Raw genomic sequence first — 25,126 nt, 5'->3', positions numbered from 1 at the left:
AAACACTTTATTAATTCTCTCTTTTTTGCTTTTGTGTTTGTTTTTTTTTTTTTTAATGGCTCTGATTTTGTTAGCCCCATAGTGCAAGCCAGAACCTCCCCATTGGACCCTGAATTTTACTGCCTGCAACTGATGGCATTTTCAAGATAAAGGCTGAACAGGACTGTAAGGTTGTTGCATCCGCAAAATTTTTTAAGAAACAGCAGGAGTCATCTCTTAAAAGCTAATTCTGCTTTATTTAAAGGAAACGTGTAATGATGAGATTCCTGGAGTTATGCACCACTGAATTAATTACAAGGTATTTCATTCACCTTCTGGCCAGCTGGAGTATCCAGGCACGCTTTATGATTCAATTATAGAACTCTTAAGATTGTAGTACAGAAGAGAGTAGTACTAAAAATCCCACGATATAAATTTTTCGTGCCTTCCCATAGAGATTTTTTCACCCTGGTAGGCCAGCAGTCCTGAGCTGTGGGTTTGGGGTTTCTTCCTTCAGTTTTCAAAGGTATGCTCACCTAATAGAGTGGTTGTGTGAAGAGCCACATCTTAAAGCCCTGCTTTGTAACTCTCCAGGTCCTCTGGGAACTGTGTTTTAAATATGTGGTGCCAGTATGCTGCACGCAAACGTGCTGTAATCCCCAGTTCTACATCCCTAGGTGTTTTATAACTCTCCAGTACTCTTGACTGGGAGTTTTCGGCATCCCTATTTGTGAAGTGCTTGAGGAGACAGGGAATGTTATGGCTCATTAGGACACTAGATGTAGAGTAAAGAGTTTCTGTAAATTTTTTTTTTTTTTAATGTTATGTTTCCCTGCTTCCTTGTTGGACTTGATGATCCTTAACACACGATCTGTGGGGCAATGCTTAGATCTGGTGAACTGCACATTTAGGAGTGAGCATGTCTTTGGGGGAGAGAAGGGAGTAACAGGAGAAGCTGCATCTGAGGGGGAAAAGGACATGGACACTGGGGTTTGCCCAAGTCTGTGTGCTCTGCGGAACCCGTACTGCTATATTTTTACCAAAGTGTTTCTACTGACATGTTAAAACTGCCACCTTAAGGGCTATGAACTGAGCCAACACAAGGTCTCTCCCATCAGCAGGCTGCACTCGTTGGAGGTTTTGCCTCTTGGCTCTGGGACGCAAATGTTTCCTGCCTTGGGTTGTGATGCTGCACCGACAGAACCGTGTGGTGTTGTCTTGGCCTTGGCTGGGTTTTATGGTCTCTGTTACTGCAGTGTTGGGGTGTCCCCGTTCTTCAGATATTCACTCCCTCTGGTGCTCCCTTGAGTTAGGGAAATCCTCTTCTCCATCTTTTACAGATGCCTAATGCCTAATTAATGAGTCTGGTCTTGCTAAAACTCCATTGTAGCCAATGGAGAGAGTTGATTCCCGAAGTGGTTCAGAGCAGGAAAGGCCAGTTGAGGAGACTGAAGCCCAAACCTATCCCTTACCTCCCACTTACAGGAGAAGACCTTGCCTCTTGCATCATGAGAAACCAGTGGCAAAGCAAGGAGTCAAGGACCCAGGTGTCCCAGCATCTGGCGTTTGCCACCGGACAGTCCTGCTTCTGTTTCTGCAGCTCCTGCGGTATGACAGTAACAGATGAAGCCTCCACTGATCATGAAAAGAGGTGGTTTTGATTTTTAATAGCCATAAAAATGACTTTTGCACTAAAAGCTTTGTTAGCAGGATGGTTGCATTAATTATAGATAGAATGGTGTATTCACTGGCTTGAGATTTTGTTTTTTGACATATGCACAGATCAGCAACGTAACTTTTTTTTTTTCTAAATGCTGAGTGTTTGCCACTAACAGATGTGCTGCATCTGCTGTTTTTCTATGATAGGCTTAACAACAGCAAGGGTTAAGGTTTTTCTTGTTACTTCTGTGATTAAAAGGCGTCAGCCAGAGAGGATGATATCCCAATCATTGTCCAAAAAAAAGCCCCAAAAAAACAACACAAACCTGAACCAAAACCCACAAAAAGAAAAAGCTATTAATCTCTGCTAGTCCTTTGAAAAGGAAAGATATTAATCCTTGGCATAAAAGAAACCTGTCTACAGTTCCCTGGTATAGCACAATCAAAGTGTATCTGATCTGCACATGTAACAATTTTCTACCCAAATTTATGCTTCTCTCCTCTCTACGGTTCACAGAGGCATGCACACGCACACTTGCCATTTGATTTGTTGGCTTGAACTGGACCTAGAGCTTGGTCAGCACTGGTACGTTGAACGTTCTTAGCTTTCTTTTGCTCGTCCCAGGATTTACCTGGAACAAAACAGTGGCCTGCACTCTTGCATGGCTGTGCTTAGTGCTTCCTGGTGACTGGTTACCTCTATGGGGAGCCCAAGGTGTAGGCATGAAAGGATGAAACTGGTGAGGAAATCAGAATGGGAATTGTGAGTCTGTGTTCCGCAAGTTACTTTAGAAGTGCTACAAGATATTGCACAAGTAGCAACCTCCCGTACGGCGTGAGGGCAGGTACCCAAGAAGACTACGTTAGGGATCTGTGTGCATCTCTGCACACAAAACCTGGAGACGTGACCGGAGACATACGCAGGCGAGCACAGAAGTGGTGACTGGGTATTGCTGTATGGTGGGTGTCCTTAGGGCTGCGTTTAGCCAGCCATTTGGACACCTGTGCTACCCAGTCAATGCAGATAAAGCTTTACTAGAAGGTGTGTAAATTCACATCAGCTCTAGCGCTGCCTGTGCTCGGTGTCGCAGAATCACAGAGTGTCAGGGATTGGAAGGGACCTCAAAGGATCATCTAGTCCAATCCCCCTGCCGGAGCAGGACCACCTAGATCAGATCACACAAGAACGCGTCCAGGCGGGTTTGGAACATCTCCAGAGAAGGAGACTCCACCACCTCTCTGGGCAGCCTGTTCCAGTGTTCTGTTAGCCTTGCTGGGAAGAAGTTCTTCCTCATGTTTAAGTGGAACCTCCTATGTTCCAGCTTATATCCATTTCCCCTTGTCCTATCATTGGATGCCAGTGAGAAGAGCCTGGCTCCATCCTCATGGCAGTCACCCTTTCCATATTTATAAACATTAGTGAGGTCCCCCCTCAGTCTCCTCTTCTCCAAGCTAAAGAGACCCAGCTCCCTCAGCCTTTCCTCAGAAGGGAGATGCTCCACTCCCTTCATCATCTTTGTGGCCCTGTGCTGGACTCTCTCCAGCAGTTCCTTGTCCTTCTTGAACTGAGGGGCCCAGAACTGGACACAATATTCCAGATGCAGCCTCACCAGGGCAGAGTAGAGGGGGAGGAGAACCTCTCTGGACCTACTCACCACACCCCTTCTAATACACCCCAGGATGCCATTGGCCTTCTTGGCCACAAGGGCACATTGCTGGCTCATGGTCATCCTGCTGTCCACCAGGACCCTCAGGTCCCTTTCCCCTGTGCTGTTTCCCCTGTCAGTGGCAGGATTCTCCTGATGTACCTGGATCAATAAGTTGCGAGGCCATAATGTCTTGTTATCGTTTCCCACTGGATTTCAGATATCAATTTAATATCTAGCCTACAAAAATACTTTCATAGTAACCAATGCATTCAGTGCAGGTGGCTGTGATATGTTAGCTGAAGGGGTTATCTTCTATAGGGAGCATAAGATTTATTTTGATCTGTGTTATTTTGTGCATTAAAGCCTACAGCTCGATCTTAGATCTTTTAATGACCATCTCAGCCTGTGTAAAAGCACACCTCATTTTTACTAGTGTAGGGGAGGACACAGAGGCAAAACCCCCAAAACTAAAAGACATTAACACAAAATACTCATTTCAATGAAGGAAAAACTTTGAAATGTTTTTGGACTGTCTGGTTGTAAAGATTTTTTTTTTTTTAAGTATAGTAACAAATTATGTGAACTTTTCAGAACTGTAAATACAGCAAATGTCCAATGTGAATTTCCATAAACGTAATTTTATGAAGATTAAAATAACAAAAACATCAAGTCCGTTCTCTTTGACATCAGGCAAATATTTACAGCCAGGCAAAACAGCCCATGTTTCTGAGTCACAGAATAGAATTATTAAGGTTGGAAAGGACCTCTAAGATCATCAAGTCCAACTGTCAGCCCAGTACTACCGTGCCCACTAAACCATGTCCTGAAGTGCTACGTCTACGCATTTTTTGAATGCTTCCAGGCATGGTGACTCCACCATGTCCCTGGGCAGCCTGTTGCAATGTTTGATCACTCTTTCAGTAAAGAAATTTTTCCTGATATCTGATCTAAACCTCCCTCGGCACAACTTGAGGCCATTTCCTCTTATCCTATCGCTTGTAACTTGGGAGGAGAGACTGACATCCACCTCACTACAACCTCCTTTCAGGTACTTGTAGAGAGTGACAAGGTCTCCTCTCAGCCTCCCTTTCTCCAGGCTCAACCACCCCAGTTCCCTCAGCTGCTCCTCACAGGACTTGTGCTCCAGACCCTTCTCCAGCTCCGTTGCCCTTCTCTGGACACGCTCCAGCACCTCAATGTCTTTCTCGTAGTGAGGGGCCCAAAACTGGACACAGTATTTGCGGTGCAGCCCCACCAGTGCTGAGTACAGGGGCATGGTCACTTCCCCAGTCCTGCTGGTCACACTGTTTCTGATACAAGCCAGGATGCTGTTGGCCTTCTTGGCCACCTGGGCTCACTGCTGGCTCATATTCAGCCGGCTGTCAACCAGCACTCCCAGGTCCTTTTCTGCGGGGCAGCTTTCCAGCCACTCTCCCTCAAGCCTGTGGTGTTGCATGGGGTTGTTGTGAGCCACGTGCAGGACCTGACAATTGGCCATGTTGAACCTCATGCAGTTGGCCTTGGCCCATCCATCCAGCCTGTCCAGATCCCTCTGCAGAGCCTTCCTACCCTCCAGCAGATCAACACTCCCTCCCAGCTTTGCGTCGACAGCAGACTGACTTAGTGAGCACGCAGTCCCTCATCCCATCGTTGGTAAAGATATCAACCAGGACTGGCCCAGAACGGAGCCCTGGGAACACCACTTGTGACCCGCCTGCCAAGTGGGTTTACTCTGCAGAGAATGGGAACAGGTTTTTACCTCATCTTTTGTGGTTCAGAAAGAAAAAAATAGAATAGCTTACTTCTGTTTGTCCTCTAGTACTGATACGAGTTCCACTTTTTTTCATGCTGTTGCTGTTAGCTGAGTTGCACGTGGTCACATCAGTGCTGCAGCAGTAGTGCCGCAGGAGGACAAAGCCATACCATGAAACGCCGGCGGTATTAATAATTGTTATTATTGAATATCCTTTTTTGTTTTTCTTTTTTTAACTGTTGCTTACAGTTGGTTTGTTGTGGTTGGTTGGGTTTCTTGGTTTTGTTTTGTCCAAGTTTTTAATTTCAAATAATGTCATATAATAATGCGAAGGTGGTATGGAATAGGAAAAGGGAGGGAGATGAGAGTAGGCTCAGAAAGGACGTAAGAGCTGCTGGTGTAGGGGACTTAGAAGTAACAAAACAATGGTTTGAAAAGTAATTGTATCCAGCCTTCTCAGTATTTGTATTATTGCCAGTTTGGGTTGTTAAAGTGTCTTTTTGTCATCGTTTCCGATGGGAAACTATAGTTCCTATGGGAAATAATAGGGAGAAGAGGCAGTTACTCTTTTCATCCTCCATTACATGAAACCTGCTAGCTGATACCAAATTTAGTTTGTAAAAGGAATTAATATCTCAGATACAAATTTTGTCAAAATAGGGAGATACTGGAGCGAGACCTGCAGTAGCATCCCGAGGAGGGAAGGGGAGGCGGCGTGCGGAGCTGTGCGTTCCGCTTGGCAGCAGCTCATCCACAGGCTGGCACATGTGTGCTGGATGGCAAACTGGTGTTACCCTGCTCCAGACAAACCTGTGCTCCTCCCTCTCTCTCTCCCTAAAAACGAGGTTTTGTTTTTTTGGGGAAGAAAGAGGGAAGAGAGCAGTTGGAAGCGGGGATTGCTTTCACAGGATTGCAGAAGCTACAAAACCCCTCGGAGAGGAGGACAGCAGGTCAAAGCAACTGGACACATCCAGACTGAGGAACTGATGAGGCTAAAAAATGGTGGGGGAGAAAATACTCTTCTTCTTGGATGATCTGCCTGATGTGCTTCTCAGCTATGGCTGTGCAAACAACTGAGCCAGCACAAGGGAGAGAACGTGCTGTGGAGTCCCTTCTCCACGTTGGCTGCTGCAGAAGGGAGCAGTTTCACACTTCCTGCCTTTCCTGCCCTGTGCTGGTATTTGCTAGTCACTTAAGTCAGATGAGGAAATCAGTCCAGGTGAAAACTATTTTTTTTTTTTTTTTTCCTTTTTTTACTAGGCCACTTTTTAGCTCGATCTAAGTTCCCTGCTGTGAATCATCCGAGTGATTATGTGAAAATAGCAATGGCAGTGAAAGAGAAAGGATGGAAACCAAGGGCTGAGATGGCATGGCAAGGGGGGGACAGGATCCTTTCAGCAGATGCTTTCGATCATGTTTGGTTAAAATGGTCTTTTTTGCCTGTTTATAAACTGACTTAGCTGATTGTTGAAATAACAAATCCTTCCCTGATCCTGACCTGACCAGGGAGTCCCGTCTCTGGCTTTCTGCCTATGTAGTGATGCAACTCAGAAGATAAATCCAAGGAAAAAGTAATTCTCCCTCTGCATAAAGCACCCTGCTACCGAGTTAATTTTTAGCCTGATGGGTTTTCTATAAACATGAAAGGGAAACAGCTTGTTTTGACAACCATTGGTTTATGGGTGGTTGTATGGTGGGTTTTGTGTATTTTGTTGGTTTTGTTTGCTTTTTAAGAACTCAGTGGACTATGATGATTGGAAGTGAGTAGAGAGGGGGGTCCTGTGCTGTTTAGGTGATTTGGGGAATTTTCACGAAGTAACAGATCTGTATAACATTGTGTGGTCACTTGGTATTGGAGAAAAAAAGGCTCAGTGATCATCCAAGTGGTGAAACTTGATCTGTGTCTTTTCGCCATGCAACTTCATCTATGTTTTGTAAGATAAAAATGCATTTCCTTTTAGCCAGCAGTGTTATAAAAACACTTGTGTGTGCACCCTGTGCTTATAACAATGTTCAGAGCGTTTCAACATCTCCAGTCCAGACTGTTCCTTCTATTTTGGGACCCAAAGCAACAGAGCTGTTTTCAGTCAGTCCAAACGCTCGTGCTCACAGATGTGTCGGTTCTGCTTTATTCTCTACATCTGGGATCTTAACACCTTCCAGCTGGTGTTTTATCAGAGGGGAACCTGTGTGTATGTGCTTAAGAGGGCAGATTACTCTCCTCGTATCACCATATCTGAAAGGGACAAAAGAAGGTTTAAAAATATTGAATGTCTTCTTGCTTCAGATGTCATTCCTGCGAAATGCTTGTGTTGATATCTAAATCTCCTGATTCTGTTGGGTAATGAGATGCAGTGTACACAAAAGACCCTTTGATTTCCCATTTGGGAAGCTGAGTTGGTGCCGTATGGGCCAATGTTGACAAAAAGGACTGATATTGTCATCGTGTATGTGTGCAGAATTGCTGTCTTTATAGATTATCAGTCCACAACAGGAGAAAATTTTGGGATCCTATCAAGCTTGATATTAAACTAAAAATGAAACACTACTAACTTTTGTTCTTCGCAGTCAGTGGGTTTGGAGTCATATTTTAAGAGCTCAGGGCTGTTCCAATTAGGTGATTTTTTTTTTCTTTCTTTCTTTTTTCCTTAACCAGAAAAAGCCACTGTCCTCAATAATAAAAGAAGTCTGCGATGGGTAAGTTCTGCCATGTAGTACATACTAGATACTATACTTTTTGAGTTATTAAACCAACCAGGAGATAATTATTTCTGAAGAAAATCTAGATATTCTGTATGACTAGTCATTGCTTTCTTAAATCCTGTAGTTGTTTTATCTTCAGATTTTGAATTTGCAGTGTTTTTTTGGATCAATTACTTGCAAGATGAGGTTCCTAACAAAGCAGCTCCATCATGTGGGTGACTCTCATCTAGACTGTTTATTGCCTTTCTGCACAGAGAAGCATTTTACCCACCCCCTTTATGCTTGTGGTCCCGGCAGTTTATGGGTTAAGGAACTAAAGCACTGACTATGGCTTTGCTTTTTGAACTCTGGGTCTAGTGGCTACTGTAAGCTGGTCCAGTTGATGGGACTGCTCACTTGAAATTGAAATTTAATCACGAGTCATGGTTGGAAGGGACCTCAAAGATTATCTAGTTCCAACCCCCCTGCGATGGGCAGGGACACCCTCCACTACACCAGGTTGCCCAAAGCCTCATCCAACCTGGCCTTGAACACTTCCAGGGATGGGGCATGCAATATGAACTGTAATTGGCTAAGAGAAATACCTTGCTTTAGTTTTAGCATCTTAATATTTGAGGATTTGAGGTTTTAAGTAAGTGCTACCACACAGGAGAAACTAGTTTATATATTCATTAAATTGCTGCTGAGTTAAAAAGGTGGTGTTCTATGTGTTATGTATCAGCTTTATACTATATGCGTTGAATAACGTATAAGCTAGCGTAAAATCCTGGTACTGTGAGTTGTGTGGTTTTTGTTTTTTTTTTTCCTGTTTGAGTGATTTAGTGATCTTGCTTACTGCAAGCAAAAATTACGCTTGCTGTTTTTTATGGTTCTGGAATTAGTATCAGATCATTATCAAATTATTTTTGGAGCACTGAAGTGTCGCGGTAGTGACAAAGTAGTTTCTCCCCTCACTCCCCTCCTCTTCTTTTTATCTTTGCCTTGGAATGAAGGTGTTTGTTATGTCACTTATTTCTCAAGCAAGGTCAATTTTAGGGCTTTGTTTTGGGTATGCAAAGGGAAAAATATCATGAGGAGAAGGACTTGGGAGTACTGGTGGACGAGAAGCTCAATATGAGCCGGCAATGTGCTCTTGCGGCCCAGAAGGCCAACCGCGTCCTGGGCTGCATCAAGAGGAGCGTGGCCAGCAGGTCGAGGGAGGTGATTCTCCCCCTCTACTCTGCCCTCGTGAGACCTCACTTGGAGTATTGCGTCCAGTTCTGGAGTCCCCAACATAAGAAGGACATGGACCAGTTGGAGAGGGTCCAGAGGAGGGCCACGAAGATGATAAGAGGGCTGGAGCACCTTTCCTATGAGGACAGGCTGAAAGAGTTGGGGCTGTTCAGCCTGGAGAAGAGGAGGCTCCGGGGTGACCTTATAGCGGTCTTCCAGTACCTCAAGGGGGCCTACAAGAAAGATGGGGAGAGGCTGTTCAGGAGGGCCAGTTGTGATAGGACAAGGGGTCATGGTTTTAAAATAGAGGGAGGTAGATTCAGGTTGGATATTAGGAAAAAATTTTTTACCATGAGAGTTGTAGAACACTGGAACAGGTTGCCCAGAGAGGTGGTGGATGCTCCATCCCTGGAGACGTTCAAGGCCCGGTTGGATGAGGCCCTGAGCAACCTGATCTAGTTGGAGATATCCCTGTTTGTTGCAGGGGGGTTGGACTAGATGACCTTTGAAGGTCCCTTCCAGCCCTAACCATTCTATGATTCTATGATTTATAGGATGCATTTGTACCGAAGTTTTCCCATTGTAAGCATGCTTTTATTTTAAACTTTGGAACTCATCATTGAAAGCTATGGAAAATTACGAGAAATACGTGGGAATGACAGACACTTGTTTGATCATAGTAAAATTATGTAAAGGATACTTTTTGAGTTTTTAAGATTTCATTTTGTGATTAATTTATTTTCATATTTCTAAGGTGGTCTCTTGCAAATCATGATCAGTTTGCACTGCAACATGCGGATAGTTCTAACTTCTACATCACAGAGAAGGTAGGTAAATCATTCAACACAGTTCTCGCATAGCCTATGAAAACGTTTGCCACAATAATTTATTTTAAATTAAAATACAAAAAAAATACAGAGTATTTTCAGTAATGCGATGCCAATGAGTGGGTAGATACTGGGAGACCTGGTTTAATGATTTTGCTCTGATTTCTTTTGTTTGGAAAGGCAAATGAAAGTTTTTGAATGTGCCAAGGCCTTTGTGTCTATTGAGTTTGAGACTTCAGGTGTGCAGGAAGTTGGAATACGTAGAACATGAAGGGCTCTTTGAAGTCTGAGGAGACCTTCAGTGCATGTGGTTTCCCTCTTTGGCTGATCAGGTAGAAGTAAGTTTTAGTGACCGTGTAATATTTGCAGCTCCTTCCTACCTGCTGGCTTGTCCTTTTCCAGTTCTGGATGTTACATTGGCTTATTTTTTTTGGTCCCCAGACAGCGTGGCAGTTTGTGATTCATGGAGCGATGCAATGATTTCAGCACGGAGCGGTCATTCCTAGCATGACTGATAGAATTGCTGAAATTACTGAAATTATGGGGGAAAAAAAAAATCAGTTTGTTTGGAAGAGTGTACACGTTAGTGCTGCAGAGGTGCAATTTCTAAGCGATGGGAAAAGAGCGCTCTTCAAACCCTGCCGGAGTCCACGTGCAGATTCTCTGACCTCAGTGGATTTTGGGCTACATAGACCTGAGCTTAGCTGCATGGTCGTATATACCTCTTGCTTACCTTGTCATCAGTTTAGTTTGGCTTGCTCTTAAGCAGCAGGGCCTTTTGGTCTTGTTTTGCATTGAACAGTTGCTCAGGATCTGCTAAATATAACTGAGACATGAACTAACTTTCTCCTGCTATCATTCTTACCCTCACCCTAGAAATAAGGGGAGCTTAGACACAATTAAGCATTTAGGAAGACTAAATTTGGCAAGACAGCCAGAGCAATTGCTCATAAGATAGTGCAGCTTTGCGCTTTTTTCCCTTTTTTTTTTTCCTTTTTCCAGCAGACCAGTTTCAGTTTTTCATTTAACTGTTTGTTCACTCCAGACAGCCTTCTCAATGTGTCACAGTTTGTTTTGGGATCTCCTCTTTTTCCTCTTGTGTGGTTTTTTTTTTTTTCTCCTTTCTTTTCAAGCTTCAGTTGACAGACACTTCAAAGGCCACCACAAAGGAAAACTGTTGAAGTAATTATTGGCTGCTGTGTTTTGCCTCCACGCAAATTAAATAGTGAGGCTGTTTTGCTAATTGCCCTGAATTGTGACACAACATTTTCCAATAAACCAGACACAATTGAACTTGCCTCTTGACATTTAAACTCTGGTTGTACAGAAAATGTTTCCAAGAAGCCAGGATTGAAGGAATACCAGGCTTGTTGAAAGAATTTGTCCTGATGCAATTGGAGGAATCTTCCAGGCTTTGCCTCCACCTTTGGTGGGTAGGATCCTGCAGCTTTGGAGAAGAGAAATGTTTTCTGTTCCTCATAAAAGGAGGTCTTATGGCTTTTGGCTGCCTTTAACTTGCAATAAGGGTGGAAAATGATGGTCTTCTAGAACATTTTGGATTGCACTGCAGAGAGGACTTTGAGTTTGTTTATTCCCTACTGAAAATATGCAGAGTGTCTGACTGAGTCACATAAATAAGAGAGAGGAGCTCTAAATGCCACCAGTATTACTCAGATGTCTGTGACTTTTATTAGATATTGTTCACTGTTTATCACTGCTGATTGGATTGTGGCTATAAAGAGAGGCTTATATGGGCCATCACCCCTTCTACATGCTTTCCTACGTTTGTGTGCAGTAGGATGTTGTTGCTTTCTCAACTAAAACACGAGAAACACCAGGCATGAGGACTGGCATGCACTTCCGTTGTTAAAGCCCACATTGCTTCAATCTGCCTCTTCCTAGGACACGAGCGGAGCTCTTTTGCACCAGTGGCAGCTTTTAATGAGTAAATATTTTTCACTGCTCTGAAAGATGAATTGTGTGTCTCTACATATGCAAACGTTATGTATAGGTCATGTTTTTGCAGAGCATGGGTTGGCTGCTGTTTTATGGCCTTCCAGGTACAGATGCCTTTTTAAAACATCACTGTGTTTAAAGTTACCAGAAAGAGAAGCAATTAATAAATTCCTGTACAAAGTAACAAGAAACTTTGAAGTTCGAAAATGTTACAAATGTGAGGCTGTCAACACATGACTTACAATTATATTTTTGGTTTTGGGTGGCAAACAGCACATCTGTGTTTTGCTTGTTGTATGCAGAACTCTTTATCTTTTGTAGCTGACCTATATTTCCTGATCATACCGTACATAAATAAAAACAGCGCCCAAGCAGTTCAGTCTCTTACACTTTTTTTCCCTGGCTGTATTATTTGGAAAAATGCCTCTTCGGGAGTAGCAATAACTCCTTCAGACAGTGTAAGGGTGTTTTTTTAACAAATCTTGAGTCAGCCGGGGTTCCTACTAGAGATAGGGCTTATCACAGCAGATGTAGTTTGGACCGCTGCCTCTGTGGTTCTGGTTTGGCTACATCTGTGCCCCTGAAAGTGCAGTGGAAATCATTAATTACATATTTTAGTCATTTTTTTCTAAAAAAAGCAGGAGAAATAAAAGAAAAGGTGACGTGAACCAGAACACCAAGCAGGCATAGTGCCTAGGCTCCAAGCCTAGCTGGTGTTTTGGTCACAGTGTATTTGAGTTTTAATTACACTAATAGGTGTGTCTTTTTTTTAAAGGCCTTACTTATGGAGGGGCATTTTTTTGATAGGTCAAACATCTAAAAGCCTGAGTTCTGAATTGGAATTTCGTTGTGCTAGATACTGTATAATAGAGAATTAAAAAAAAAGTCACCTTTGATCTGCCCAGGTTGTACCTGCATAGATGCTTGTGTACATCAGGCGTAATAACTCGAGCACACTCTAGCCTGGACGAGCTCAGGTTTAGAACAGAAAATGCTACATGAAGAGTAGAAAATGGCTGTGTAATTTTGTGTGCTATGCGTGTTCCTGGGCTGAAAACCACTGCTTGGGTATCTGTCGGCTGTGTTGCTCCGCTGGCAGCACTAGGAATCCAGGGACAGGCGTGCGAGCGGCTCGTGCAGCACGTTGGTGGGTGTGCCTGCTCCCGTATCGCTGCTCGCCCTGCAGGGAAGGTCTGGCTCCTCCAGATCCACTGGTGCTCCTCACTGCCCACCGTGGGCTCTGGGACGGATCATTGTTAGCTCACACTTGGTCTCTGCAAACAAAAAGATGGTGAAGGAGCTGGATCATTGTAGCTGTTCAGATTACGGCACAGCCTCAAAAATGGCTTTTTTTGGTCGTGTCTGAAGGGGCGATAAACCACGATGTTGAACACCAAGGGGGTCTCGCAGGAGTGTGGGACTGGGAAGAACAGCATTCAAGCTGGATGCAGGATGTGGTGGTTCTTAACCCTGCACCTGAGCAGCTATCAGAAGGAAAAAGCTAACTCGGTCTCGCCGAGGGGCTGCCTGAGCCAGCTCCGAGCTGTGTTTGGCGCACAGTGGTGCTACCGCTGCCATTTTTTAACGTTATCTTTTAAATGGAAGGACGTTTCATTCTTCTGTGTATTGACTGCAGCCCATTTTTATTCACTCACCATTTTGTTGAGTTCGGTTTTTTTTACATCCAATGCCTCTGAAGACTCCCTGTGTTTTTTCCTTCTTTCCTGACTCCCACGTTTCCGTTTCATTCTTATGTGCTTATTGCATGAAGTGGAGGAGAGCAGACACTGAGAGTTCCCTCCATTAATTTCAAGAGACTTTTAGTGCTGTTTTGCAAAGGGAGCTGCCCCCACCTCATTTTTGTTGTCATTACTCAGCTCTTTGCTGTGTTTGCAGGTGGGGCATCCTTCTATCCCCCACCTTCCCCAAGCTGAGAACCTGGGTAGAGTCCCTGATGCTTGTTCTTTCTCAAAGGTGCTTTTGCTTGTCATCTTGTTTTTTTTTTTTTTTTTTTCCTGAATATGACCTGTAATTGTATATTCATGTGAAATTCCACCACGCCGTAACAGGCTTCCAGCGTGGGAGTGTATGCAAATGACAGGACAAGAAATGAGCGACTTATAGGGTTGGGGGTTTTTGGAGGGTTTTTTTCTTTCATGCTTTTGGTATTCATCTGTTTTCGCTGTTTCGTTGAACTTAGTGAGTTGGAAGTAAACGTTCTCAATAATGAAGGTTTCCGATTCACTGCAGGATCTGGTTCTTTGTAACCAGCTGAGAAGGAGGAGTAGCATGAAGGCTGGGAAGCTGGAGAAATGTAGTGATCTGTGATCTTAAGTGATCTGCTCCTCTTATTTGCCATTTTTCATTTCTCTTGATAACACGCTTGTTAGTGATGCTACAGAAGTGGCATATTCCAATTCAGGTTCTACCTGGACCAAACTATGCCTGACTTTCCCTTTTCCCTGCCACCGAGAGGACATGTGGTATTTCCCTCATATTCACAATTTTTTTTACTATTTTGGGGCATCTGCAGAGCCCTGCAGAAATTCCTAACAATAAGGGCAGCGCATGGAGTCAGAGCAGCCGTACTCCTGCCTGCTTGATGGATGCTGGTAATGCTGCCCTGCAGACTCCAGTAAAATTTAGTGGACACAGTGTCTATTTCTCCAGTGAACAGAAGTAAAACTTCAGTATCTGTACACTAAATCACTTTCAATCCTGCTTCATTCAGGCTAATTTCAAGAACAGTGGTCATCCTTTTCTTACCAAATTAGTGCTAGTTTTTAGGACTTGTTTTGTAGGACTTTCGGTTTATGCAAAATTTTCCAATGAAAATAATTGTGTCCTGCCAACCTGTTATACTTTCTGGCCCCAACGTGAACAGCTTAATTCTTCTGCTTGTCTTCTTTTTAAATATTTGATATGACAGTATCTTCTGTTTAGTTCCTTAGTGCCATTTTGAGGCTGATGAGATGGATCAAGTGTTTTTTAAAAAAATCTGTACAGATACTTATTTTCTTGAATTTAGTTTGTAATTTCACCTTACAAATTATCACTAGAGAGGATGGGCTCTGAAAAGGTTTGTCTTTCTGTTACACCCCTTGAAAATAGGTATGGGGTACCACAGGCACAGTGCGGCTGTTTGGGTTCAGCTGATGGCAAACAGTTCTGTGTCAGACCTGGCTGACAGAAAAATGCTCTTGACATCATCATCATACTTCATGGGTAGTTTTACAAGGTGCAGTGAACAGACATCACAGCTCACTACTGAAAGGGGACAGTTCTGATTTCTTCTCCTCTTCCCCAAGAGATCCTGCCACTTCATTTCCGCTGGCTACAGCGTTTTTTTTTGACAATTTTTGGAGGTGATGGCAAGAGGGAGAATCATTTTGTGCCACTTCATCAAATTTGCTTAATAAAAAAATCTACCTAATCTGAAATAAGGGTGAGGCAGGACCTTTGAATCATGTCCAAACTGGGCAAAACCCAAAATGATAAAGTTTTCATCTGATTTAGTTCCCTTACTGACTCATCAAGTAATTATACAACTGTTTATGCTGCATAAAAATGGTAGTAGGAACAAGCAAGAGACTGAAAAGCCAGGCTCTGCTTTATGGTAGCAAGCTCTGCTTTGATTTGGCAAAAGTGTCTGTGAACCCTGGTCTTGGCTTGAGTCTACAGCTATTTCTCATGGTAGCAGCATCTGCTTCAGGAGCTACTGCTCCTGCACTGACCCCTCAGTGGATGAATGTGTTGGGTGAACTGCATCGAAGAACTGACTTCAATTTGACAATCCTTATTTGAGTGTTTGTTTTTTTTTTGGTGGTTTCTGTTTTTTTTTTTCTTTTTTTTTTTTGTGTCCATACCAGTTCCCTGTTCTGATTTCCTTCATATGATCTTACCAACAACAGTCCGAGCCCAGCAAAGTCTGTCATTTCCTGATGTTTATTTTGCAGGGTGCAGCTCTTATGTTCCAGCTTATCAGAGAACCATGGGGCTGCTTGCTGGCTGCCCACCCCTTCCGTGTCACTGGTACAACTGTCTGTGTGGCAGCTTGAATTGGGGAACTGGTCCAGGTTAAAAATAACTTGTGTGTAACTTCTTTTAATGTGTCAGAAGGATGTCAGCCCACAGTGTAATACCACTGCTGTTCTGCAGAGCAAGTGGTACCTGATAATGTTGTCCTTTTAGATCACTCCACCTGAAGTAAATCATACCAAGTATGGATTTTTTCGTAGGATGTGGTTTCAGTGGCATTCAAGCTGGTATAACTATGGGCTGCTGGAGAAACAGGTTGTTGAGCTTTCTTTTTCCCCTCGCTTGCTTCATTCCCTTCACTTCTCTAGCATCTTAGTGACTGTACTGCTGGAAAGTGAGTTGGTTCGAGTCATGGATCTGACAAAAGAAAATTCTGGATTTTTTTTTCTTTCTTTTTGTAAATGAAGGAGAGAGGAAGAGGTAATTTTTTTAAGGTTAGGTGGTTGACTGTGTTATTGCATGTTGGTAGATGCGATGTAAGAGGAAAGCGTGTTGGGAGCCCACATGCTATAAGGATACGTGCAGAATTGTGCCTCTAGTGGGCTGTAGAGTTGCACTTGATTAGGTATTCCCTGAAACTGCACCACTGGTGTAACTTGGTGTATTTAACCAGCTTCTGTAATCCTTGAGTTAGAGGTAGATAAACAGCGTGCGGAAAACTGCCGTTTTAGAAACTTCAGCCAAACTACCAACACTTAATTTTTTAAGGAAAACGTTATCATCAAATTCTGGTGTGAAAAACTAGAAGACATTCTCCCTGTTTCCAGCAGCTTTCCAGAAAAGAAATTTTATCACAAGATTAACTGCCTCTATGTTTCTTCTAAAGCAGTACAGTCTTGTCATGCCAAGTAGTACAATGTTGATAATTACTTATATCTCTCAAATCTCATCTTAGTCAAGTTTTTGGTGACTAAAAATGAACTGAACCAATTTCCTACCAAGTCAGCTGAATGTTATATCTAAGCTCTATAATCGATCTCCAGCTGTGAAAGCAGCAAATGCCGTTCAGGGTTGTGATTTGATGATGGCTTTCACTCCCTTCGTGCTACCTCAGCGTTCACATTTGTTCTACTACAGGTGGTGGAGGCTACTCGGTCCATTTAATATCCCACATAAGGGCCATGAAATTCTTTCATCTCCTCTTGAACCTGCTGATGCTGCCTGCCTTCATTGAATCAGTGCTTTAAGGGAGATCTGCCAACACGGACTTTGCTTCTCCTTCCCAAGTTGTTGACTTAAAAAGGAGCTCTGTGTAGCATTTTGTCCTTATTTACTACTTCCCCATACTCATCCTCATTAAAATGTTACGGAGTCACTAACTTCAAACTATATTCTATAGCTCTAATTTTTTGTTGTTGTGTCGGTTTGGAGGAAGAATAGTAGTATGGAAATAGGGAAGAATCTATTACTTAATGGTATAAACACCTGAAGAATTTTAGATTTCTTGGCGGTTATTCTTTAGCCCAGTTAGAGAAGTCTGAAGGAAGCTGTTTGGGCAAGGTTAAAGAATAGTGCTGAGCGAGCTATAACCATAGGAACCAATGCTTCTAGGTCTTCCTCAAATATGTTAAGAAAACATTCCATTCCAACCAGTTACAGTGAGCTGAATCTTGTGGCATTTTGCTGAGTATAACAGATTATTAAAATGATAAGACAAAAATACATGGCAAAATAAACTTCAGTTTTGCTTGATGAATTTTCCGAAGTGTATCTGCAAAGCTCTGAATAAATGGCTTGATGGTTTTGATAGGATTTTTTTGAAAGCAAATTCATGTACCTTCATCCCTCTCCATGGTTTTGGTGGACTCTGTTAGTGCTGGAGGCCTGCAGTAAAGGCAGAGCTTGGTGAAAGGCAGCTTTATGTTGCTCCAGCTGGTGGAGTCGGAAGTCAGAGGGCTCCAAGACGTGAACACAAGGCAAACTGTCTAGGTATCCTCTACTTCCTCCTGTATTTTGTTGTTTATGTGTTTTCATGGTAGTACTTGACTGATTGAAAACTTGCCGTGGAAAGTGTCGTGCAGCAGTATGGTGCTTGGAAATGCCACTTGCTCAATTAAGATAAAATCATGTAGTGAGTGTAGACTCTTGCTAGATATAATATTGCAAATGACATTTGCTTGTATCCATAATATAAGTGCGAAGTCCTAGGTAACATTTATACCAAATCGATTTTCTCATTACAGAGTTTTCTTAGGGGCATTTTGGATAGTGCTGTTGCAGGAGTTCCCTCTCTGCCCAGGAATAAGCTTCCCTGATAACAGATCAACAGCATGAATGACATCTAGACATGATGTACACTTGAGAAACAGATCAGAAATGTCTTGGAAGAGGCTTTTGGTGGTGGTGCGCCCTGTCCTGAACAGCAGCGGTGCTTACGAGGACGATCGCCAAAGCTGGCTGCTGTGTTGGAATGATGTTCTGTTATCCTGGAAAAGAAATCCGCAGGATGCTGTCCCTAATGCTAAGCAGATTAACTGTGGGTAAATGTTGCAATTGAAATTAGCAGGCGTGTGGATGGCTGCATCACACAGTTAATGTAGGAAATCCTCTCGGCTTAATTGTACGCTTACACGCTGGTTCTTGGTAGGCGCTCAAGTCGTTACGTAGAATGGATAAACAAAATCGGATTTTTGATTGGGGAACAGCTAACCCTTCTCAGGTTTTGGCTAGCCCGCCGTGTTAGAGGCTCCATGCTTTGTGTGCTTTCAGAGAGAAGGTGTGGGCAGTTTTCCCTAAGCCTTTGTCCAAATCAGGGGTTGAAGATGAGCTCTCTCTCTCTCGTGACAGCAGTGATGGAATTTACAGTGTAGGGCAGATGTACAAACCTTGCTCTGGGCCAGGCATGGTGAGAAAAAGAGCTTTGTGCGCTGTGGGCTCTCGACAGGCAACGCAACTTTGAGTCTGGAAGCTTTGGTGTTTCAGACTTGGCTTGCTAAATAAACAGAAAGACCCCAAACAAAACTTCTGGCCATGCTTTTATGTACTCTGTGTTCTTTTTCTTCTGCTATTATATATATAACCTGCTGACATATGGTCACTCTGGAGAATAATACTTCTCTTGTTTATCCGTATGTGGTATCTGAACTCGGGTTATCGGCTTCCCTTTTTCCACTTGTTTTTAAATTCCTCTGACCATAGAGAAATAGTGTATTTTTTAACAAGATATTTTTCACTTGCTAGATTGATTGTAGATGCAATCTATGTGATCTGTAAGTGTCCTTCTGTAATTAGAGGTTTGTTTTTTAACCTGCATGCATGACATTGTAGAGAGTATCATGGAATCACAGAATGGTTTGGGTTGGAAGGGACCTTAAAGATCATCTAGTTCCAACCCCCCTGCCATGGGCAGGGACACCCTCCACTACACCAGGTTGCTCAAAGTCTCATCCAACCTGGCCTTGAACACTTCCAGGGATGGGGCATCCACAACTTCTCTGGGCAACTTGTTCCAGTGCCTCACCACCCTCAGAATGAAAAATTTCTTCCTTATATCTAATCTAAATCTCCCCTCTTTCAGTTTAAATCTGTTGCCCCTTGTCCTATCACTACATACCCTTGTATATCAGGCTAAGCCCAACTTTTATGGATTAGAGTTTCAGCTTGTGAGAAAACTACTGTAATTGAACAAACTGTGGAGCATGCTTTCAGTTTGAAGCAACTGCGAAATAATGTAATTTGGGCTGTGGTTGACAGCTTGCTGCTGCCAAAAAGGGAAGGTATAATACTTCCTCATGTTTTCCGTGTTCTCTTTCCCCCCACCCCTTCCCCGCTTCCAGAAATGTGGTTCCACCATCTTTCCTGGGTTACCACTGGTGCTCAAACCTTGCAGAGCTTGAAACTCTCCTCTCTTTCCTACCAAGGCTGCTTTCTGACAAGTTAGTGAGATTGTGCCATCGACCTCTCAGACAGATCTGTCCAGTGCCAGAACTGGTGCAAGGCAGAAAAGGGAGCATGCAGGCAGTAGGGTGATGAGGGAGGCACCCCGCTTTGCAGTTGTTCTCTGTTCAACATCTTGGACCTTCTGAGACCGTAGTGTAGCCTTCTCACACAAAGCCCAGTGCTTCATGTTTGCTATGGACTAAGAGTGTTTGTGGAGGTGCTTATTGCAGCCCAGATGAAGTGACTTATCTGGTTAAACCACAAATTAGTTTGTCCACCTGATTTGGTAGTTTGTGTTTATTAGAGCAGGGAACATGAGAAACTTTGAGCTTAAAGTTATGCTGCTGAAAAAAATAAGCCTGTATATGTGCTTTTAGTTCTGTTTAAAACAGCCTATTTACTTAGCTCCAGTATTTCTGTTAAGGATACCAGTGACCTTTCACTTCTGAATGTGATTGGTACAGCTTAAGTGTTGTCTAATTCCCTAACTGGTTCTAATATCGCTCTCATGAGACCCCACCTGGAATATTGTGTTCAGCTCTGGAGTCCCCAACACAAGAAGGACATAGAGCTGCTGGAGCGGGTCCAGAGGAGGCCACAAAGATGATCCGAGGGCTGGAGCGCCTCTGCAATGAAGACAGGCTGAGAGTTGGGGCTGTTCAGCCTGGAGAAGAGAAGGCTCCGGGGTGATCTTATTGCAGCCTTCCAGTACCTAAAGGGGGTCTACAGGAAAGCTGGAGAGGGACTTTTTACAAGGGTGTGTAGTGATAGGACAAGGGGCAATAGATTTAAACTGAAAGAGGGGAGATTTATATTAGAGATAAGGAAGAAAATTTTCACTCTGAGGGTGGTGAGGCACTGGAACAGGTTGCTCAGAGAAGTTGTGGCTGCCCCATCCCTGGAAGTCTTCAAGGCCAGGGTGGATGAGGCTTTGGGCAACCTGGTGTAGTGGAGGGATTCCCTGCCCATGGCAGGGGGCTTGGAACTAGATGATCTTTGAGGTCCCTTCCAAGTCTAACCATTCTATGGTTCCATGATTCTATGATTGTTGCATGCTGGGATTTGCTACCTTCCAAGTAAAGCTGATAGAACCCTGTGTGCATGCACATACTCTGGCCTAACGCAGTTGAGGTCTGGTGCCTCAGCCCAGGCTGTTGGTGCAGGTGGATTTAACCCATGATGACTGTCTGTCCTAAAGCAATTGCTTGTTTTCAGTTCCACAAATCCAGGAGGGGGTAACAGTTTAAGCCACCGCAGCTGTTTGCAAAGTGAGTTTGTTTCAACACTGATTTAGATTAAACCACACAAATGCACTATTGCCACTTCATACAGATTCCTTAGACGTAGCTGGGTCTGGTGCTGTTTTACTACAAGAGGAGAAATTCTGGCCTTGTGTTAGTGCTGTGGGAAGTCACCCTGTACTTAGCTGCTCACCCTTTTTTGCCCCTCTCATAAGTATAGCCTGGCTGGCCTCCCTGGGCTGTCCTGGCAGGAGGAGACTGCTAAGGGCTGAAATGAGTTATATGCGTATGTAAGCAAAGATGCTGTGAAAAAGTGGCTCCCTTGTACCCCCTGTGTTGTCTGGCACTTCAGTTATTGCAGTTAGAGTGAAGAAGTGTTGGTGGGTGGAGGGTGATCTTGCGTATAGCTAGAACTGATCCCGCAGAGGACTTGGGTACCAAGAAAGAGACAATGTACTAGAGTTTTATTTTGGGACTACTTGACCTGGTTTCAGGCAAGATTTATCCTGTTTTTAGCATTTTGGGTTTGAGATGTATCAGAATGGGAGCAAGAAGGATGAAATGAATTTGAGAGAAGTTGCCTGAGAAGACATCCGCCTTCATTTTTTTGGCTTAACACCAGTCTGAAGAAAGCCTGCAATGTGGTCTTGAGAACAAAATTAGCTCTTATCTCTCAAACTGTTGGGGATTCCTCTGATTCCTTTGATGAATTAGGATAATGGCCGACGAACAAGCTGTTGAACCATGAAGGAAGTTGTGCCTGTGCATTGCTCTGGGCACAGTCCGTGCCTGTTAGTTTGTTCCTCGTGCTCAGTACTGTGTTCTCTTAAGGGATGGTGAACTGGAGGTAGCTTGTTGAAAGAGGGGCAGGCTCCTCTTTGCTTGCCACAGGGCAAGACCATGCACATGGGTGTTGACCACAAAGTTGTGCGGATGCTCTAAGCGTACACCGTAGCTTACGCCATGGCATAGCTTTTTTGTCTACCCATAGCTTTAGTTTAATTGGAAGAATTAAGAAAGAATTCTTAATGCAGCCTCTTTCTGCCAGCTGGGTAAAGGAGGGTGACTTGTGGCGTGTTTGAACTTTACTTACTGCTAACAGCAATGTTTGTTGTGTGTTTTTTTTTTAAAACTTTGAGGGAGAATGCAAAGTCGTGGTGGCAGAGCTCAGCGGGTTGGTTCCAGTGGTTTAAGTCAGCATGTTCTTGTTATAGAAAATGGAGAGCCAGTGGGATAAATTTTAAAGCCTGCAGATGTTTAATGACAGGTTTCAGCAAACTTACGAACCCCTCAGCTATGTAGCACGGTACCAGAGCCAGACACCGTGGACAGTATATTTCAAAGAAATATTTAGAGGTTGCCAGTGGCAGCTAAACTTTGAAAAACACGAAGTCTTTCAAGAAAGGGTTCAGATTTGTTAAATATCATGTGAACAGCCACCTATTTCTTGAAGCTAAAGTTAGTATGCCTCGATGGGGAAAATACTGTATTTATGAAAGAGGGAAGCTGCTGCATGCAGGCAGGGGAGTACTGTTGCTGGTTTAGTGTGGCATTCTGCTCAATGCATGTTTGATCTTTTTGTGTGAGTCTTAAATAAAGCCTTGTGGATTTTTCTCTTTCAGAATCGTAATGAAATAAAAAATGGAGCGATCCTTCGATTAACAACATCTCCAGTGAGTTATTGTTCTGTTCTTCTCTCCCTTCAAAGTGAAGATTTGATTGGTAAATCATTGTGAACTGATGTATGTATTTCTGAGCTTTAGCCATGCTGTGTTCCACAGTCCCCCTGCGAAGAAGGATGGTGGTGTGGTCACAAGCTGACCATATGTGGTGGTCTCTTTTTTTGAGTTACAGGGGCAGGGATGGTATCTCTGGGTGACATTTGATGGTGGAGTGCTCACAACTGGGTGTTTTTTGTCTGACTTCTCTCCTACTGGAAACAGCTTTCATGTCCAAGATACCTCTCCTTCCCTGCTGGCATTCCAGCCTCACTCAGGTTACTCCTGCCCCAGAGCTCAAAGCCAAGAGAAGAGGCTGGGAGTTGAATCATGGAGAGCTCTGCTGGGAAGCTCAGGTCAGAGCTTTCCTGCTCTCTGGGTTTCTGTTGAGTGAGCAGCAGCTATAACGTTGAGATTTTACTGTTTTCATTTTACTTTTTTTCAACACTACCCCCTTGCCAGCTCCTCAAAAAGCATGACAGAGTTGCTGGTTGCCTCGTAATGGCCTGTTTCCCTGCTGAGTTGAGCAGTACTGTTGCCACATGCTGAAAGCTGCTATTAATCCCAGAAGATGTATGTCTAAGGCAGCAGCAATCCCGTTTCCTTGCTGACAAATGTAGGGTGCCATTAAAATGGTTTACCTCTTCGTGGTGGTGGTCTAGCTTCTGCAGATTTGAAGCCTTCTTAGGGCCAAGCTCTGCCATCCTGCACTGCAGCTCATTTGAACAGGCAAGACGGAGCTGTGGTGGTTTAACTTTTGGCTCCTCTTGAAGCTGTTGAGCGTGGGGTCAGTTACTGCCAAAAAACGTGAAAACTTCTAGATAGAAGCCACGCAGAGATTAAAGCTATGTTTTTGGATGGGCCACTTTTCAGCTAGTAGGGATGAGGCTCAAAGAAACAGAGAAGTCTATGTTGCTACTAACTTCCCAGGTTCTCCAGGCATCATATGTGTTTCCACTCCTCCCCAGCCTACTTAACCTGATGATGGCTTATAGTGGATTTAGGAGATGACTGAACTTGTACACAGGTTTGTGTGTAAGTGGAAACTGAAGACGACGCTATGGAAACATATACATGCCTCAAGATTTTTATTAAGTGATTGCAATATAAATCTACAGGAATGTAGCTTCTTAACGGAAAACACTTCTAAGCAGCAACCAGCTGGGGAAAGACAAGATATTTCTGTTATCCTTCATCATATTTTCCAATGGTCATTAAATACAGAGCTTTACAATCATAGGAATAAGCAATAGTTGAAGACCATGGCTGTGTCAGAGTCTGTGTGACTCCAGAGTGTCTTGCCATATGTCACCAGAACAACCTTGTACGTAGAGAAACCTCTTGCTGGTGGAGAAAACCCTGTTTGGGGGAACTTCCTCAGAAACAGACAGCCCCAGCACCAGCTCCTCCTAACCTTTGGGTCTTCTTAAGAACAAACATCTACTCTACTGAAAAAGGGCTATCTACTGCCCAGACTTGGGATCTCATGAAATCAAAACATCTGTGGTTCATCAGGAACCAGTGTGATCCAAATGCACTGCATCATTCTTTGTGTAACCACAGCATGGAGTGGCAGTGTGAGATGACTCATGGAATCCTTCCCTATCTCAAAATCCACAACCAGTTTGCACCATGCAAAACTGAAGAAAGACTGTGCTGCCACTGATCTGTGGAAACAGCTGTCTGTCTGTCTACATGATCGCTTGTGCAATTGGAAACATGACCTACAAACACAAAAGACAAATTTTTGGATTTATAACACTTTCTACTAATATCTATGAGCCGGAAGATGGGCATTTGTATAAGACTCTCTTCTACTTGTTCTGTTTCTTTGGTGATTTGCCTTAGGTTCTGTCAACCAAGCCAGGGGACCTTAGGATATTGAGGTATCCTTAGGATATACCAAGTGATGGACCACTAGCCTGCAGTTATGAGTGACTCAGCCTTTCTGTTAGAAGGCTAGTCTACTTCCTAGTCTTCAGTATCGATACTTATCCCTGAACCAGTGCTTATTTTCAGATTTTCTGATGTTTTTAGAAAGTTTTTGTTAACGTTTTCCCAGAGTTAGAGAGGTAGCTTGGAAGGAGGTTTGAAGGACTGGATTGGTTTTAGATTAGAGAGTACTTGTATTCTTAAAATAGGTATTAAATGAAGTTCCACATGTTTCCACTCTTCAATGGTATCTTTGCTTTTAAGGTACTGTCAAAGTGGTCATCATAGAGGTACCTAAAATAGATAAATTAAAGATTTCCAAGCTGTGGTTTTTAGACTGGTGACCCACACGCTTGTCGTTTACCCTGAAAAGCTAACAGGCCATCTGTTTCCATTTTTTCCTCTGAAATTCTGTATGAGAGCAACAGTAGTTAGAGGAGATAACGTGAGGAACAAGGGTGCATGATATACCCCTGAAAAATGGGAAAGATGCTTTGCTTGCTGCTAGAGCTGGGTGGGAAATGTTTTTCTCATCCTGTGAAAATATTGATATTCTGCATTTTTTTGCCCCCTTCTTTCT

The 25,126-nt window shown here is 43.4% G+C and overlaps 1 protein-coding gene across 1 annotated transcript in view; it reads left to right on the top strand.

The window, feature by feature from the left end:
* The window catches only part of ELMO1 (engulfment and cell motility 1), a 266,730-nt gene that overhangs the window by 5,878 nt on the left and 235,726 nt on the right, over positions 1–25,126 (top strand). Inside the window, 3 exon segments of the mRNA XM_086614382.1 lie at positions 7,697–7,737; positions 9,710–9,782; positions 22,519–22,569. Coding sequence (XP_086470508.1) covers positions 7,697–7,737; positions 9,710–9,782; positions 22,519–22,569 — 165 coding nt within the window.

This window comes from Tauraco erythrolophus, chromosome 7 (genome assembly GCF_009769465.1).
Source record: "Tauraco erythrolophus isolate bTauEry1 chromosome 7, bTauEry1.pri, whole genome shotgun sequence".
In the NCBI taxonomy this organism is placed as follows: Eukaryota; Metazoa; Chordata; class Aves; order Musophagiformes; family Musophagidae; genus Tauraco; species Tauraco erythrolophus.
The sequence above is the reverse complement of the archived record's forward strand: the minus strand, read 5'-3'. Positions and strand labels throughout refer to the sequence as shown.